The following is a 19,449-nucleotide window of genomic DNA, read 5'->3' as shown; positions in this document are numbered from 1 at the left end:
ACCCCGTGAATCTGGGCTGGGCTCGTGACTCGCTCTGACTAGCAGAATACGGTCCTTGTGAGCCCTGAGCCTAGGCCTCGAGTGACCTCGCTGCTTCCACCTGCTCTCCTGGGATCGTGCCTGCAGCATGAGGACAAGCCCAGGCTGGCCTGTTGGATGATGAAAGTCACGTGGCCCAACCAGCCGACGGACATGAGAGATGCCATCTTGGACCATCAAGGCACCAGGTGACCCACTGGTGACTCCAGCAGCAGAGGGAGTCCTGCTGAGGTTACAGGAGCTTAGACCAGATCACCAAAATCACCCAGCTGGCCTGTGCACTCACTACAACCATAAAGGGTGTTTTTTGTTTGTTTGTTTTTAATGGAGGTACTGGAGATTGAACCCCGGATCCTGTGCATGCTAAGCACGTGCTCTACCACTGAGCTCTACCCTCTCTGAAAGGCGGTTATTTTATTTCACTAAGCTTTGGGTGCCTTATATTCCACAGCAGAAGCAAACTGATATATTATGATTATTCCAGGAAGAGCCAAATGCTTGGGCAAATCCCTAGGAGGAAAATCATAGTGCAAGTCCCCTCGTCTGGTCGGAGAGAAGCAGAACGTACTCGCTGCTGCTGAACAGAGCTCGGGGCGGCCAGCTTCTCACCACACTCAAAGCTGGCATACCCAGCTCTCATCTCCTCCTCACAGACGCACCGCCCCCTGGCACACCTGCAGCCCTGATGTCTCATTTATGACAAGCCACCGTGAGGCACGGCCACGCCACCGGCGCACTCTGGGAGGCAGAGATAAACACCCCCCTGCTGGAGAAGAGCGCGCCGGCTCGAGATCCTGTCCGGGCTTCTCCCGAGGCACCACCCACGCCAAGCTGGCAGCAACCCTGAACCTGCAGTGCAAGATAACACTCTCCTGGATTCCAGGGTGGGCGGGTGATGTGGTCCTGGAGTGTGCAGCTCGGGGGAGGGGTCAGGGCCGCGGAGGGGAAGGACAGGAGGTGGCATGCACGCCCCGCATCAGAGCTCCTGCTGACACGTGCCCGGTGGGCAGCAGGAGAACCATGCCAGGTGTGTTACCATAAAGTGCCCCCAGGTGACATTAGAGAAACGAGGCTGGACGTTCCAAGGTCAAGGGGGTGCAGGGCAGACTCTGACCCTGAGTATGGGCAGACGGGGCTGCAGTTGCCAAGTGCAGATGGATAAGGAGCTCAAAGCTGCAGGCTGCTCTGAGGGACCTCCTGCTGCGAGGCCGCCCTCCTCCAGAAGCTGCCTGAATGCATCGGGGGGTGAGCCTGTCCTCTCCAGCAGACCTGGAAACAGCTTTGCTTGATATCAATTAAACCAGACACATTTTCTCCATCCAGGGACTGGCCAAGTCCCTCCCACTTGCTTTGAGGAGCGAGAGGAAATTAAGACTTTCTGGGAGTAAGCAGGATGTGTCATTTTATTACTCTCTTTAGACAAAATGAGGTGGGTGACGGATCCTATGTTTAACCTTTCTTCCTTCTTTCATTTTTCACCTTATCTACAAGCCAGAAAAGAAAGGCTTTAAAAAGAGCTTTCCTACATATACGTGTATGCATATGTATAACTGAATCGCTTTGCTGTGCACCTGAGACTGACATTGTAAATCAAGTACACTTCAATAAAAAATAAGGATTAGAAAGAGCTTTCTCACAGTACAAAATGAAAAGGTATTTATTTTGGAGTAGGGGCTGGGGAAGTTTGTCAGCAAAAACTCTAGAATTTAAAACCACATAGTGGGGAGGGTGTAGCTCAGTGGTAGAGCACATGCTTGGCATACACGAGGTCCTGGGTTCAATCCCCAGTACCTCCACTAAAAAAATAAACAAATAAATGAACCTAATTACCTTCTCTCCAAAAACAAATGAACAAACAAAACTACATCAAAGTTATCACCTTCACCTACAGTAGATTCCTGACTGCTTACCAACCATCGTGAAAGAACCTTTTAATCAAAATGTGACATGAAGCACATGATAAAACCAAAGAATATTCATGACCTACAGGACTGAAAAAAAAAAAAAAGGAAACCACCTAAAATCCACTGATAGAAAACAAACTAAATAAATTAAATATGATCGTTCAGATACCAAAATAGTCTACAGCCATTTAAAGTGCTGAAATAGAAAGGGTATAAATACCATCTCATTAAAAAATATACAAATGTATATAGAATATAGACGAGAAGGAAACACACCGAGACGTTACGTGAGCAACTTCTCAGTCACGAGAGTGGGATGATTTTGTTCCCTTTTTTTTGTATTTTCTAAGCTGTCTTCAATACCATGCATCAGTTTCTCAAAACGCCTTAAAATGTCACTGACGTATCTAAAATTTCACCCGTTTATAGTACACAAGCCAGTGGTTTTCAATATATTCACACAGTTGTGCAACCATGACCACAGTGTAAGCTTAGAACATTTTCATCACCTCCTCCCCAAATTCCTGTACCCGTTAGCAACCTCTAATCCACTTTGTTTCTATAGATCTGCCTAATCAGAACATTTCATATAAATGGAACCACAGAACGTGTGGGCTTTTGTCCCTGGCTTTCATTTTAGCATCGAGTTTTCAAGGTTCATCCCTGTTGGAGCACGTGTTAGTACTTATGCCTTCTCATTTCCGAATAATATTCCATTGTACGTGCATACCATATTCGGTTTATTTATTCATCACTTGATGGGTATTTGGACTGTCTCCACTTTTTGGCTATTATGAATAACACTAGTATGGAGATTTACATATAGGTGTTTGTGCAGACCTACGTTTCCATTTCTCTTGGATACATGCCTTGGTGTGGAATTGCTGGGGCAGTCATAGGGTAACTATGCTTCATGTTGTGAAGAACTGTCCAAGCATCACTTTTGTAATAAGAAAAAAAAAGTTATGAAAGTTTAAGAACAGATGTCTTGGCCTCATCAGACTAGCTTTGGAGTCGTCTTGTTGAATTTGCCAAGTGGTAACCCCCTTTCACCTTAGATGAAGAGGATGTTTAAGAGTTTTGTCTCCAAGAGGCCACTGACTTATAAGCAACAGGTCAACCATGCATCATCCCAGCTGATTAAAGCATCAGGGTGGTTCTCGGGCCAGTGGTTCCTGGCTGGTTGGATTTTTAACATGAAGATGCTTATTCTCCACCCCTAGACCTGCTGACTCTGAATCTCCCGGAGTGGTGCCTGGGAATGTGCATTTGTAGCAAGTCCATGAGGTGATTCTGAGGGTCCATAAGGTTTTGGAACCACTTCTCTAGTGCTCCCTGCCCAAGGCAGGGCGGCCACCTCCATCACTCCTTCATCTCATGGGAACTGAACACGTGAACACCCAGTACCTGGGAGTTGACAGCCTCACGTCCCCAGCCACTTCCTCCGCCAAATGGTTCCATGAGAGGTCCCCAAAGGACCTAGCTTTTCCCTTGCCATCGAGGAAAACAGAGTTGACCTCCTTTATCAGAGGCTGGCCCTTCAAAAATATGGAACCAGCTACCTGACTGCCCTTGTTTTTTCCTCTTCCAACATAAACATGCCCACTTGGTTTTAACCATTTCCAGGCACGTCCTCCACTGCTGTCCACCTCACAGTCCGTCTGTGCTCCCCATCAGATGCGGGAGAGCAGTAGGACAGGAGACTCCTAGTCAGCTGGCATCACACTGAACAACAGAAGGATGACAGCCTCCCGTGTCCGTGTCCACAATACGGCCAGTTATCCCATACGCGTAGGAGGGACCTCACGCTGTTCCAGATTCACCCAAACGAGGCTGGGTGAAAACTCAACACAGGCAAGGAGGTAATTCATTTGGATCCAGGGAACATGGGTATCAAGAATGGCTAGTCCTTGACGCAAGGAGTTTGTAAAACACGTTAAAAAAAAATTAAACAACTCCAAAGGAAGGTGCAACATGGTACGTGCCAGAAGGGAGCGAGCACGCACCCAGCTGACGGCATCGAGGGCAACCTCACAAACGGCTGGACCAGGAAGGAAGCATCTCCCAGGTGGAGGCACAAGTGGACACGGGACTCCGCAGACCGCAGGAGAGAACAAAAATGGAGGGACCTGGAAACCCCCACTTTTGTCACCACTCCAAGTATCCGGAGTATCTGGAGGGGAGAGTGGGGACACTGTTCACCTGAATTAAACTTAAGCATCAGAACTGCTTTCAGATCAGGTGTCCCCGTGCTGGATTATTGACTTTTCCCCCCACTTAAATGTAATTGATTTTTTCATACTTAAACGTATCCTATTAAGTTTTATTGGGCTGGTTTTGACTCAACATTCAAAAATGAATAGATAATGAGATTGAAAGGAGTTTATGAAGTCAGGGAAACCTCCTCAAAAAAGAAGGTGCATCAGAAAAGTAATTTTCAGGGTTTCTAGTTTTGTCTCTTTACCTCTTTTAAAAAAAAAAAAGTAGTGGGAGGTTTCCCACGACCATGGGCTATAATCTAATTTAGAAGCCCAATGTGTTAAAGCAGATAGATTCAGAAAATACAGCTCTGGTTGCCATTGGTTTCAGTGGGTTTTCCAGAATCTTTCCCACTCCCCACTCTCAACCATGCCCTCGATCCTCACCCACCAGTGCCCAAATGAAACAGTTTTCTGGAGCCCAAAAGCATCCCTGGTCTTCCTGATGGTCACTCAGTATACACCACAGCCTCCCAGCTGTGGGTCCCCCGCCTTCCAGGTCTCTACACAAGACACTGAAAAACATGTGACCCAGGACAAGACACAGGATGACATCATTGGGCCCACAAAGAAAGATCTCCATCCAGTGAAAGCAGGTCCTTACTGAGTGTAGCCTCTCAACTAGTTCACTCCACCCAGAGGCCCTTCTTTTAATTTAGTTTCACTAAAATTCTTAGCTAAGTGAATTTTAAAAGAACACATTTCAAGAAGTGGTGATGAACGATCATGTAACTACAAGAACCCCCTCCAACCCTCTGTACTTATTAATTTAATTAAGCCAACTTCTTGGAGAACCATTGGCCCTGTCCTCCCAGGAGGTTCTGCTTTTAAGAAGGCTCCCAGGCTGTCTGTGCCTTTAAAAAGTTCTTCTGGGGGCCACATGGAGAGCCGAAAAGGAATGCAGGCAGTTCTCAGGAGCAAAGATCTGCCCTTGGCTGGCAGCCAGCAGGGAGCAAGAACCTCAGTCCTACAACCACAAGGACCTGGATTCGGCCAACAACCTGAATGAGCTTGGGAGAAGGATGCAGCTCTGCCAGCCCGTGATTTCAGCCTTGTGAGACCCAAAGTAGAGGACCCAGTGGAGGCCACCTGGACTTTCTGACTTCCAGCAAGTATAAGACAATAAATTGTGTGCGTGTGTGTGTGTGTGTGTGTTTAAGGCTCTTGTAGAAAACAACCAGATTCTTCTGCCTAGCACAGGGAACTACATCAATCTCTTGTAATAATCTATAATGAAAAAGACTGTGAAAAGGAATACTGTATGTTCATGTATGACTGAAACATGATGCTGTACATCAGAAATTGACACAACACTGTAAACTGACTATGCTTCTAAAAAAATACATAAATAAAGCTCTTGTAGAATTATTTCCCACCCTTCTAATCCCAAACACACTGGGAAGACCTAAAGATAAAGCCCTTCTTTGCGGGAGGGTGTAGCTCAGTGGTAGAGCACGTGCTTAGCATGCACGAGGTCCTGGGTTCAATCCCCAGCACCTCCGTTAAAAAAATAAAAATAAAAAAATAAGAAATAAATAAAGCCCTTATCACCTTGAGGGCTGCTTCCTTTCTGCCATTCTGTGGCCAGCAATGAGTGTTTCAAGGCAGACTACTTTTTAAAGATCAAGTTGTCCCAGGATCTTGGAAATGTGACAGTTCCCTGCACTCTCCTCTCCTCTGCAGCCAGGCTCTGAATTCGCCATGCTCCCTGGTCGTCCCAGACCACACAGTGCCTCCTCATCTCAGCAGCCTTAAAAGGTTCCTGGTGATTTAGGATCTCTCACCACCCCTCAGGAAGCTTGAGAAGGAAGAGAAGTGATTTACGGGTGTGGAAAGGCCAGGGGGTGGGTGTTCATTTTTAATGACCACCCTCTTCCCTCCGGTTAAAGGAATCAATCCTTTCTGCCCAAATTTCGTCCATTCATCATGTTTCCACAGTGGCTGACACACAGTAGGAACTCAATATTTATTTGTTGAATAAATTTTTAAAAGATCTAACATATCTGTATAACTAAATTTTGCATAGGAAGTGAAATACAGGAATCTGAGAAAACGGGACCAAAGAGTTTCTGGAAGAAAAACATGCTGAGAGAGTAAAAGTCAAATTCTTCCTTTCGTCACCGCACTCTGCGAGCTGTCGCCAAGTCCAAGGCTAGTCTTCTTTAAAACGCTTCCAGCAGCATCCTAGTCCCGCTCAGCGGCAAACACTGTGGCAGCCCCTTGGTAGCCCAGGCCCGTCTTCCCGGCTGACACCCTCTCCAGCCCCAGCTAACTGTGATCTTGACAGTGACGAGGGTCTGTGACCCAGTCCTGGGCAAGGGGACCCAAGGGAAACTCCGCTTGGGACTTCCTGGGAAAGGTCTGACTTGCTAATAAAAAAGGGCACATGGCAGGAAATGCCCTGTTCTTCCCAACGGTCACCATGTGCCCAGGAGATGCTCGGGGCTGCCGCAGCTGACCCCGCAGACAGGCCGAGGACCAGACTGCAGAAGGTGGCAGCACCCGGGGCCCCGAAGGTGTCCCCAGGCCATGGAAAAAGCTGACTCGGCGACCTCCCCAACACCCCCACCTCCCTCCAGCCCTCCTGCCGGGTGAGATGCAACAACGAAGCCAGACCGTGTAAGCCACTGCCAGGTGGGTGTTCTGCGGCTCGAATTCACACTTCACTGCAGTGACGCACTAACAGTGTGTGTGCTTACAAGTCATCTGTTTGTTTTCCCGGTGTGATCAGAATTGTTTTAAAAAAAATTTCTTATTTTCAAGACAAGAAGCTAGAAAAAAAATATAAAAAAGACAGGAACATATTGTCCTAGTTGTTTGTATAAACTGTTTCAGTGGATATCATAAGTAACGTAATATTATATAATTTTGTTCAAAAGAAAATATTTTTATCTATCTGCACATACACTTATATGTTGTCACTATTAAATACCTGTAATACAAACGAAAACTCTTGCAAGTTATTGTAAAAACCTGCATAATTGGATGAAGGGAAGTGTCCCCTGTATCTGGGTGACAGGGCCCCTGAGGAAACACAACTGTCACCCAGGTTTGGGTGACGACGTGGCGATCGACGTGTTAAAAATTACTTGCAAACGAGAAGTCGTAGGAGAAAAGAGTGTGTGGAAGACGACGCCTGTTTTACTTTCTTTCCTGCAAGGAGAAACTAAGGACGTGCAGAGCCTAAGAGAACAAAGGGTGTGGTGCGGCGGGGCAGGGGCGGCACGGCAGGGGCGGCGGGGCAGGGGTGGCGGGGCAGGGGCAGCGGAGCCAGGCACCTTCAAAAAGCTGACTTCTAATTACGCAAGTAAGGTGAATATTCCTCTCTACAAAAATGAAAATATTACAGATAAAGCTACATCCTAGTGTTCCGCTCCCAGCCCCCCAGGACCACCATCATCAGCCTGATGGGGGTCTTTACAGGCTTTTTGGGGGGAGGGGGGAGCGATTAGGTTTGTTTGTTTACTTATTTATTTATTTTTATTTATTTAATGGAGGTGCTGGAGATTGAACCCAGAACCTCGTGCATGCTAAGCATCTGCTCTACCGCTGAGCTCTACCCTTCCCCCTAATATTTTATTTTATTAAATTAAATTAAATTAAATTAAATTAAAAATTTTTAACGGAGGTACTGGGGATTGAACCCAGGACCTCATGCATGCTAAGCCACTGAGCTTTACCCCCCACCCCAGGCATTTTTTCTGCATTTACATATCCCCACAGAATATACATCCTATTATTTCGTGAAGTTTTTCTCCTACTGATGGCATCAAACTGGTGATAGTGTCTCCGTATTGACCAGGGTTCTGAGAAAGAACCAACAGAATGGGTAGAGACACAGATAGATAGATATTTCAGACTATATATAAATAAAATCATCTGAGCTGTGTCTGCTCTGGAGTTACCCCCTGGGAGGGGCTGGTCCTTCCACAGCAGGGACCATCCACAGGAAAAGCATCTCTATCACAGGAGAAAGGCAGAGAACAGCTGTCTTTGGCACAAAAGGCTATGATCTCAGAAACAAAATGATTATCTTGGAGAAACCATGGCAATGAAAAAAATGCCAGATGGTTTAAGAGAACAAATATTGGCTCCCTTGTCAGAGCAGAAGGTGGTGAATTGTAGATACCAAAGACACTGACGTGACTCCCTGGCAAGTCCCAGTGTGGACGGTCACAGAGATGGTCGGGAGACCTGGAAACAGAAGACTGATCCCCAGAAGCCTGCACAAGGCACAGACATCCCGTGTTGTCGGACGGGGCTGTGGGACAGGTGGGTGGACCGTGCCCCAGAGTGGGTTCCAACTGCAGACGTGCCTCTCACCATCCCCTCAGGGATAAGACAGTGACTTTTTGGTGGGACAATAGGGCCATCTGAAACCTCTGCACAGGGGGCTGGGGTCCCAGTAGGGATCAGAGCAGAGATTCCCACAGCGTGCCAAAGGATCGTGTCCTCCATCTAGTTTGCTTGACACTGGATCAGACAGGCGCCAGCCTACATGGGAAACACTCAGAGAAGCCAAGGCTGGGACCACTCCCCAAACGCAGGATGAGACCATCATGATCACAGATACCTCTCTCCACAGGCTGGGAAAATGGGCAGAAACTATTGGGAGGAGAGGTCCTGGGAGTCAATTCAAGACTGAACACACAGTGGGGGCTGGGGTTGGGGGGTAGAGCTCAGTGGTAGACTGCATGCTTAGCGTGCACGAAGTCCTGGGTTCAATCACCAGTACCTCCAGTAAAAAAAAAAAAAAAGAAAAGAAAAGATTGAACACACACGTGTTCAATCTTTGGAGACAGCACCTGACAACAGTGCCTTGAAAGCTGTGGGGTTATAGGGGCTGTCATGGGTGCCCCCAAAGCCCATTCAGTCTCCAGCTGCACTAGCAGGAGCCCAGGTCCAGCTTTAGGCAGACCAGGTTCTCTGCGGCTGCTCTCCCGGACGTCTGCACCGTCGGGATCCCAGGATGCTGTGCAGGTGAGCCCCTGGGGGGCGGATCTTCTGTGTTCCCACAGCCGTTCAGGTCAGTTAGACCCAAGGTCAGAGTCAAACGTCTTAACGTAAATGATTTAAACGGAGAGGAAGGGCAACAGAAGGTGCTTCTAGGAAAACTAAGTCGAATGCTTGGAAGGGACTCAGCAGAGCACAGTTGCTTAACAATAACTGTGGCCAAGTTAGATGTGGGGGAGGGGGCTGGAAAAGACCAGGGAAAAACCAGGAAGACAGAAGGATTCCACGGTCAGATCCGTTTGCTGTACTTTCAAGACACGGACACTGGCCATCGGGGATGCTTTGGTTTATAGAAGAAAGAGGAAGTGGAATTCCAATCAGCAGACCCCTAACTCAGAAAGACTGGCAACCACTTGTGTATTTACATATTTTATATTAAAATAAAACGTGTAAGGTGTGAATGTGGTTTTCTTTGGTTCTTTTTAGTTGACTTTTCCCATTAACCCACCAGCTCCCATACCAAGTGCACCAGCCCAGTGCCTTCCCTGCTGCTGTCTTATGCTCAGTCCTGGCGGCAGATTTCACAAGCAGCACTGATGAGCGAGAGGACACCCTGGGGGGGGGGGCGGGGAGGACGGAGAAGGCTCTGCCGCTCACGGAGCTCCTGAGGGCGTCCACCAACCCCCACGGGCCCCCCGGCTGAAGGACGCAGCAGACTCAGAGAGAAGACCACGGTCCCTGCTTCCGCCTTTCTGTCTCTTACCCTTTACCTGTTGGTCCCTGTGGTTCCCTGCTTTCGCTTCCAAGAATGACCCTTTCTGCTCACCCTCTAGACTGTAAACTCAAAGAAAGTAAACAAAATACCTGTGATCAATGCCCTGCAGATGGACTTTCATCCAATTCACAGCTGCCTTTAATTTCAGGCCATCGGTTTCCAACTGAGAAAAATGCAGTTATTTGCCCCTGACGCCACACTTCCCCTCGCTTGGCCTCCTCGGTGCTTTCAGAAAGAGATAGAGGCAGTAGGCAGGCGATCTTTCTAAGGGATGATCCCAGGTGACCAATAAAAGAAAGAGGTATTTACTTACTATATGCCAAGTCCTACCTTCACAACTTTTTAATACATTATCTCTCTTCATTCTCATCGACTTTGAGAGGCGATGGCCCCATTTATACAAGTGAAACGTGGAAAAGCAAGGAGGGGGTGGTTTCCTTTTCATACACTGAGTCAGTCAGAGATAAGGGCCTGGATACCCACCCTGGCCAGACTCTAGAATTTACCTTCTCTTCAACATATTGCACTGTTTGCAAAGCTGGGAAGAGCCAGGTAGGTTTTGAGAAAGTGTGTGTGTGTGCGCGCGCGTGTGTGTGTGTGCGTGCGTGCGCGCACAGAGAGGGAAGCCAGGAAGACGTGGCTGAATCCCAACAGCGCGTCTGCACAGAGAGCTGAAGATATTAATGTGCACATGAGGAAAGAGGGGGAACCGTGAGAAAAGAGAAAAAGCTGATCAGAACGATTTTGTGGTCAGAGCTCCGGGAGGCTCCGGGAGGACAGGGGTTGTCGGAAAAGCAGGGTCAACTGCAAGTCAGGAGGGACCTGCCTGGGGCTTGAACGGGAAAGACCTTCCCCGGAGGCCAGAAGGGTGGGGAAGAGAGGAAGTGGCTGGGCCTGGAGGATGGATGTGAGGGAGCTGGGCAGACACACCCGGAGGGAGGGACGTGCAGGGAGGGCTGTCTGGGGGTCGGGGCAGGGGTCTAACAGAGCCTCTTCCCACAGCTGAGCCAGTGGCAAGCCCATCCCCGACTGGACACCGCTGGGCTGTGCTGGTGACAGCTGCAGACACGTGGTTCCTTGAAGGCAGGGCTTCTCACCACGGGCTGCACAGGAAACTCTGGGGGAAAAGCCTGGACATCTATGCTTTCAAAAGCTCTCCAGGTGACCCTGATCCTCACCTCTGAGAGACGCTGGTCTGCCCTTGGGCTGACCCACAAGGCCTTCACCCACTTCAGGAAGCACTTCCTGGGTGTCTTGAAAAAACAAAGAAGACCACCCCCGCGCCGAGAAGCTCACCGTGAAAGGAGGGAAGTGGATAAATAAATAAGGATGAGTAAAAAGAAGCCCTAATAGGCTGATGCACAGAGAATCGTGGGAACGCAGACGACGAGTCTTTCACCCCAAAGGAGTCTGAAAGGCTTCCTGGAGGAGGTGACCTGTAAACTGACCCCTGAAGGCTGCCTACACCATCTGCAAAGAGGAAGAGAAACCCACACACCCAGGGGTACCATCTGTCCAGAAGAGGTCACTTCTCCTTTTGCCTTTGAGAGGTTGATGCTACTAAAAGGGATGGAGGAGGGGGTCACTGTCCACTGATTTGGGGGACACTCCGAAGCGTACCAGAGGGAAAAGCAAGTCTGAAGACTTGTGCAGGGAAAACGGGTGAACCACAACATCCAGACCATCACCAGATGAAAATTAGAATCTGTTTCCACCTAACTGGATGCTAGTCACACCTGTACATCACAGTGTTGAGATGTGAAGAAAGAAAGGTCTATCCAGTGGTGTGCTGGCCAAGGCTTACAACAGGCTCTCCAGGGGGGAAAGCCCTAATTTCTAGCATTTGCCAATTTCAACGGTGTAATACTTCCGCCACGGCCAATTTCAAGCTACCGATGCGACTGAATCTGGCCCTGCACGAGCAGTTTGGAAGTGACACACAGAGTTGGCTTGGTGGGCCGGTGCATAACCTGGGCCCATCACAGGTGGTGAAAACCCTATTTCATTCCCCAGGATTCCAGGGGAAACGCCAACGCATTCCTGAAGTGCGTGTTTGTGTCAGGGAGGACCCGAAACTAATATCACCCAACAGATCAACACACAAAACTAAGAGGTCAAGAGGGAAAAAGTACAAACATCTGTGGAAGAAATAAAATCGGCAAATAAACCTTATGGAAACCAATCTGCATATCCAGGAAAAGTTTCCAAATAAATCTGAGTCTTTCCCATTCTAACTTCCTAACTCGGAAAATTGACTTCTTTTTGAAATAAAAAGACAACTGTGTCCTTACTTTAGTCCGTAACCACGTCCCCCCACCCCCTCCAAAGACATTTTATATGGCAGGTATTCACTCCAGTTTCCCCATCCAGGTCACATTTTAAAATTTCAGTATTTTAAAGGCAGAAGAAAGACAAGTCAGTGGGGGTGCTCTCCCCTCAGGTTCACACAACCACACAAACATCTGGTGAAAGCAGTGTCTACACCACTCCTTCAGACACTGGTTCTTAAAACTGAGGGAGCTTCAGAACCCCCCAGAGGGCTTGTTAACACCCAGACGGCTGGGCCCACCTCCAGGGCTTCCGATTCCGCAGCCCCAGGGCAGGGCCCAGGAATCTGCATTTCTAGCAGCTCCCCAGGTCCTGCTGCTGGTCCTGGGACCACACTTGGAGAATCACCTTCTTAGATGATTCTCGATCACTGCCATGAAGTCATGTTTCCTGTGGAAACCATAAAGTCCGCCTTCCACAGCCATTTTACTGTGCAGACAGCAAGGGACTGGACACACATCCCTGTGGCCTGCCCATTGCGTGTTCAAGAAACCACGTTTCTGGTGTCGCTGATGCAGCCGCGGGTCACAGGGCAAACTGCACACCGTGGCAGGTGGGGGCAGGGCAGCAAGCACAGGCCTGCTTGCTCGGGTCCTTAGGGCCGCAGCCCTGCATAGATGACCTTCTGTGTCCCATCACCGGGGACCACCCTCCGCCAGCCACTGCGGGCAGAGGTGAACGGACCACCCCCATCTCACAGCTGAGGAATTTAGGGTCCTGATGGGAGTAGGGGGTGGGGGGTGACCCGCCCACCCTTGACTGCCTTTTGACAGTACCTCACTTCTTCCGCACCCCATTTCCAGTTAGAGGACCAGGATCGGGGGGTGCAAATCAGGTCACCACCTCCTGACTGTCTTTACTTCACATGCCCGTGGCACTCCTGGCCCCTAACCTAACTGGCCCCAGATGCTGTGTGTTTGCAACTCCTGTTTCAGAGTTTTTTTGTGGACTCTGTTCTGTCTCATTTGCAAGCAGCTCTTTCCCATCCCTGCTCAGATGCAGACTGCACCCAACAGCCCTGCTCCCCACTTTAGGCCTGCTGGGAACGGTGTCTGTGGGGTGCCCCCCGGCCCGAGGCGAGGGCCTGGCCGCAGGCTGCAAGGATGTGGGAGCATCTGCTGTCTGGTGGGTCCCAGCATCCCACCCTCTCCACAAAGAGCTGCAGTCCTCATCTGTCTCCCTTGGGCACAGAGACTGGGGTCCACCCTCGGAGTGACACCAGCCCTGTGTTTCTCCCAAGGCTTCCTCAAGAACATACAGCCTTCCAATGGCTGCTCCCTTTACCTCCCAGATGCCAGGGTGTACAAAAGACTAGTCTAACAAGTCCACGTGTCCACAGCTGGAGAAATGCACTTCAACGCACACTGGCAAACCTTGGAAAGAATTCGGCCCTTCCCAAATCCCAGCAGAGTGTCACAAGGTTTGAGGAATTCCTCCACTCACAGCAATTAGGTGGCCTCGCAGATCAACACTTCTTACAGACACCCTTCAGCACTTAATGGGTCGGGGACCTAACCCCTCCAATGCCTCAGTTTCCTCATCTATAAAATGGGGGCACTTACTCATAGGCCCATCGGGAAGGGGAAAAGCCCATGTGCAGGTAGATTTTTTCTCAGGATGCCTGGCAGGGGTGCCTTGGAGTCTAGCTCCAATAATAATGCTGCTTTTGTGATTACGGAGGCCACAAACTACGTGTCTGCCTCACTTGTGTCCCTCAGAGCTTTTAAATGAACAAAAGAAGAATCTTTCTACACAATGGTCTGGCACACACAGTGTGTTTTTTCCCCTACAGAAAGGGAAAAGTGGGGTTCACTCCCCGACTTGGCGGGCGGGGGGTTGACACAGGAGGGGCGAGAAGGATGAAAGGGGTCCTCGCAGGGTCTAGGGAGGTCAGGGGAAAGCCACGTTCAACAGCAGCCAGGCTCAGAGGGAAGAAGACGATAAAACAATCACTGTCCAAACAAGAACGGCCCAGCTGCCAGTCCCACACTTACTTCCAGGACCGTCCACTGTTCCACAACAATAGCGTCGTAGCCCTGCACGGCTCTGCTATCTTCTGCGGAAACAGCTTCAAAGATGAATACTCCATCTGTCAAGCCGTGTAAGGAATCTGTGGAAAAAAGAAAAGGCGGGAGGGAGGGGGAGGGAGAATTCTGTAAACCGTCTGTGGCCTTACAAGAAGCAAAAATGTTCACTGCATTCATTAATAATCCCAATCAGAACATCTTTTCAGCATGTTAATTAAAGAAGGCACACACAGCCATAGAGTCTAGCCCCTATCAGAATGAATGAGACTAATTTACCTCGCAGCTCTGAATAATATCCTTGATTTTATGAGCCCAAATTTCATTGTTAGCAATCACCATTTGATTTCACGCGGTTACCTTCCTTTTTCACGCTCCAACGTCAGGATACACCCGGGGGGAACTTATTCAGGGTAAAATGCAGTCATGGAGAGACAGTTTTTAGAGGAAGACTGTGTTGAGGTGAGAGAAATCATTTTTAAGGGGGGACAGATGTCATGCAGCAGATCTGGGCTCCCAGACGCAGTCCAGATGTGCTGATGTCTGGGGGACGTGGGTCTGTAACGCAGAACTTTAGGCAGCTCTTGTCAGGAGGTGAAATCTGGGGAAAGGGTTTCCCTGGACATTGCTATTGTGAATGGTAAGGTTCTGAGTTTTGTACAATTCAAAAGAACCGTCTCAGGCAATGAGGGTATCAAGAAAAATACAAGAGGGTCCTTGCCCCTGAAGAAGACTTTAAAGGAGACACTTTTTTTGTTTGTTTGTTTAATGGCTCCTACTAAATCCCCTAGATTCACTTAGATAAGAGATTGTGGGAAAGAGGCCTGGATTCGGAAGCAGGTGCTTTGGGCCCATGCTCTGCCCGAAAAGGGATGTGCCCGTCTCAGGGGCTCGGGCTGCTATCTGTGAAAGGGGACTGTGGACAGACAATCCCTCCTGGCCCCTAGACTGTTTTCTACAAACCGCCACTCAGTCACACTGTTCTGGCCTGAACTATGTCCCAACCCCACCACCCCCAACTCAAACGTAGAGGCTCTAACTTCTGAAGTGACTATGAGACCGGAAGGGGGCAGGGCACAGCCTTTCAAGGAATGCTACAGCAATTAACATCAAAATGGTGAAAGATTCAACCCCCAGGAGGCCTTGAGGCTCAAGATGATGGGAGATTTAACTTCTAGTAGGCCTTGAGCTTCATTATATGCTTATTGTAATATGTTAGCATGATGAAAACTTGCCTACAGCTGCCATGGCAGTCCCAAGGCTAGCCACAAATGGTCAAAGAGTGAGAAATGGCCAGCTTCCTGGGAATCCCAGCCCCTTCCCCAGGCTAGTTAGACTGGTCCTTCTACTTATTTGCATATGAAGCCACCAAGCCCATAAAAATGGGCAACTCTGCCCTCACGGCCACTGCCTCCCCCAACCCCCATTTGGAGACAGCCCACACTGTCTATGGAGTGTGTACGTACTTTTAATCTGAGCACCCAACCCCCACACCTCGTGGCCTTTCTCTTGCCTTCCAATGTATCTCTCTGAATAAATCTACCTTCACTCAACTGTGGCTCGCTCCTGAATTCTTTCTGGTGTGAAGCCAAGGACCCTCACTTGGCGGGGTACATCCCAGGGTCTCAACTGAAGCCTGGGACACGGCCCTTCTCACGCCCCCACATCCGTTTTTCCTGCATCAACTACATTTGGAGATAGGGCCTTTCGGAGGGTAATTAAGGTTCAGTGAGGTCATGAGGGTGGGCCCAGGACCAACAGGACTGATGTCCTTAAAAGAAGAAAAAGAGACACCAGGGCACCCCCAACGAGTCCCCACCCCTGACCTCGCACAAAAGAAAGGCCATGTGAGGACGCAGAGAAAGTGGCAGTCTGCAAGCAAGGAAATGGGGCCTCCCCCAAAACCAAACTTGCCAGCACCCTGATCACAGATGTCCAGCCTCCTGAACCACAAGAAAATAAATGTCTCTCATTTAAGCCAGCCCATCCATGGTGTTTTGTGATGGGACATGATTAAGGAAGTACTATTTTTATTTTAAAAGACCAATTCGCACATCAATGTGATCTTTTCTTTATCAGGAATAGAAAAGTGACCAATTCAGAAAGCCCCTTGAGTCATGCTGGAGTTCAGGAACTGTCCCCATTTTCCAGAAGTCACTAAGAAAAAGACCAACAGATAAAAACCCACAGCGGTCCTTAGCTTCTGTCTTCCAAAAGACCTCATTAGCCAGTAAAGTGCATGCTTAGCATGCACGAGGTCCTGGGTTCAATCCCCAGTACCTCCATTAAAAAAAATGTGTATATATATATATATTAGCAGAGCTGCCTCAATGGAGCCGTTCTTGCCAACCCGCAAATAGGCAAGAATAAATTATTACTGTTTTAAGCCAATGAGCTCTAGAGTGGTTTGTTACACAGCACGACTGTGGCAGTAGCTGGCTGATACAACGTCCAACCCAAACCTAAGAAACATGAGATCAGTGAACTTTGCTTTAGCCTCAGGATATTCCTGATCATTGCAGATCTGATCAATCCAGAATAACAGAGGGGCCTGACCAGCTTGACAAACCACTGCTGTGAGCAGAATTCCTGGAGCACAGTAGTCCCACCCTGATATTACTCCTCCCCGACCAGACGACACTCCACTTCAAGTCAGATCCCTGTGGGTTAATCAATATTATGCTCCATTTAAAAATTTGTTTCCTATATGGAGAGTTTGTTATGAAACAGCCTTTGCAAAAGTACTAAGCTGGCCTCTCTCGTCTACTCGGCTAAAAAGTTTCCCCCAGGTGTCTGTGCAATACTCTCCTAAGACATTTTACGTAGGTGACCAGGGAAGAAGAAACTTCTCTTTGGCTGAGTCACATTATACATATCTTGGGGTCCAGGACAAGCATGGACCCTAGTCCAGCTCACATTCAGAGTTCTGGGTGACACAGGACCGACTGGAGTGAGTCTGCCACTGTAGGAATGCCCTCTGGAACCCCTCTGAATAAAGCTTTCCCAAGTCCTGACCTGGGATGCCTGGGACCCGAAGATACTCACTGATTCCTTCAGTATTATATCAACACAGCACAAATTTCTTCAAGGCTTTTACAAAAACATGTTATACCCAATTTCCAAAGCCTGCCTACAGCTCTTCTTAATGGAAAGCCTCCAGGCCCTTTAAACGTGCCGACCACGTGCTCTAAGTATCAGCGAGCCCAACCTGATGAGCGTATCAGCACTCAGCAGAAGAGCTGAGGTCCAGAACGGTGAAGGAGACGATGATATAGCCCATCCGGACTTCCCTTCCTGCCCTCCGCCTGGCATCCCTTCCTTTCCCTGTCCCCCTCCCCTGAGTCACAGGCCCAGGGGGAGGGCTGCATGGTCCAGGCTCGGGGATGTGAAGTAGGAACAAACCAGGTCCTAATTTACCATCCTCCTCCCTCAGAGCCTGCCTCCAGCCTCTCAGCCCACGGCTCTGTTACTCTGAACCCAGAGTGCTGATTCACCCACTTAACTGCCGAGCCAGTTCAGAAGGGCTGTCAAAACCTGGTCATCTGCAACAGCAAAAATAGTCCATGAACCACAGAGAGCAGACAGCCAGGCTTTTAAAGAGCCCCTTGTTTTGACGGTCCTGTCCACTACCCATCTCCTCATCACCTTCTGGGGTCGGGCCTGCTGTAACGTGCTCCGAGCTGGTATGGGTAAGTCCCTCCGAGAGGGCAGCTCCCTGTGCAAAAAGGTGAACCCACTCTCCATCCACGGATAACGCTCATTATCACTGCATTTTTCATGAAGGGAAAGATGCTCCCCTACTGTGCACAGAAAGCTATCCTGCCCTGGCATTGTATAAATATTTGATGCCAGGCTTTTGGCAAAAGGCCACCTTAACTTTCTGAGCTTCTGAGTTACAAGAAGGATGTGGGAAAAGGCAATCTGTCCCATTATCCCAAGAGGTAACTTCCGTGGGGCAACCACAGCCCCTGGCACAGGGAGATTCCGTCTAGCAAGCTGGCCTTCAAGACTCACCCTAGGTGAGCTGCTCTTTTTCCCAAGTCCAACCTGAAACCCTCACGCCATGACAAGTGGTCGCTGTGTGCGGTCTATTGGAAAATGCTACTGTTCTTTCACAAAGCTAGGATGGTCTAAATTGCCCATGCTGGGGGTCGCTGGAATAACACATGTCCTTGGCCCCTGAACACCCTTTTCCCCCACCAGCACGGTGCTCACCCCACTCGCTGGGTTCCAGCATTGGTGTGCACCAGCCGTGATCTGATCCCACATGTTATTACACAGACGTGCAACCACATTGCGAAGGCAATCGACCAACCAGGGTGATGAGGCCGTGTGTCTCCCCCATCACGTCACAGGCTAATCTGCCAAAAGAAGGGAGCAGGCTTGCTGCCCCTCCCGATTCTGCAGCCCTCACGGCTGCTCCTGGCCTGCCCTCCCTCCTGCACTCCTTGTTTGACATGGTGAATAAGCCAGAGGAGGTGATACTCCGTTCCAATCCCAGTAAAGGTTCGCCTGCAAATTCAGTGTCATTTAATCCACCAGATGGGGAGGACACGCCCCGATTTGGTGCTTGCCGGCTACGAGGCCCACGCCAGGCATGGTTCGTGGTTTCTCATCGCAACCTCCCCCCAGTTCTGCAAAGGTTATCGTTCCCCCTTAGTGGGTGAGAAAATGCCAGTCACAGGAGTGAAATCACGTGTCCACGTTCAAGTGAACACCACGGCCAATCTCCATCTGAAATGTGGTTTCTTTGGTTCCAAAGCCTACGTTCTTTTAACAGCTGAGTATGTTCTTTCAACAGCTGAGAGAGATTTTATCAAATCACCAGAACAACGGGCCCGGCGATGAGCAGCCCAGGTGTCCAGCCTGGTGGAGGCGGTGTGCTCTGACCACTGGGCAGCACTTCCTGCCTTCGTGGTTTGCGTGGCATCTCAGTGGATTTGCAGTGAGGTGGCCTTATGGCTTCTGTTTGGGGCCAAATCTGTGCAGATGCCATGCCTTCCTGCATGGGGCCCCAAAAGAACAAAGTTACGCGTGTAAACGGATAAGCCATGTATATCACACAAGGGATGGTATAGAGCCGTGAGGAAGAACGATCCACAATGACATGGGAAAAGGTGGATGAATATTACAAAGAGAATGAGGGGGAAAAAGCCAAATACAAGAAA

At 49.3% G+C, this 19,449-nt stretch overlaps 1 protein-coding gene across 2 annotated transcripts in view; it reads right to left on the bottom strand.

Annotated features, from left to right (window-relative positions):
- RFTN1 (raftlin, lipid raft linker 1) overlaps positions 1–19,449 on the bottom strand; it is a 177,807-nt gene that overhangs the window by 22,842 nt on the left and 135,516 nt on the right. For both annotated transcript variants that reach the window (XM_032488952.1, XM_032488943.1), the window contains exon 7: positions 14,252–14,367. In XM_032488952.1, coding sequence (XP_032344843.1) covers positions 14,252–14,367 — 116 coding nt within the window. The remainder of the gene's footprint in view (positions 1–14,251; positions 14,368–19,449) is intronic.

The sequence above is a fragment of the Camelus ferus genome, chromosome 1 (assembly GCF_009834535.1).
Source record: "Camelus ferus isolate YT-003-E chromosome 1, BCGSAC_Cfer_1.0, whole genome shotgun sequence".
NCBI lineage: Eukaryota > Metazoa > Chordata > Mammalia > Artiodactyla > Camelidae > Camelus > Camelus ferus.
Note: the sequence above shows the minus strand (reverse complement) of the source record. Positions and strands in the feature narration are given on the sequence as shown.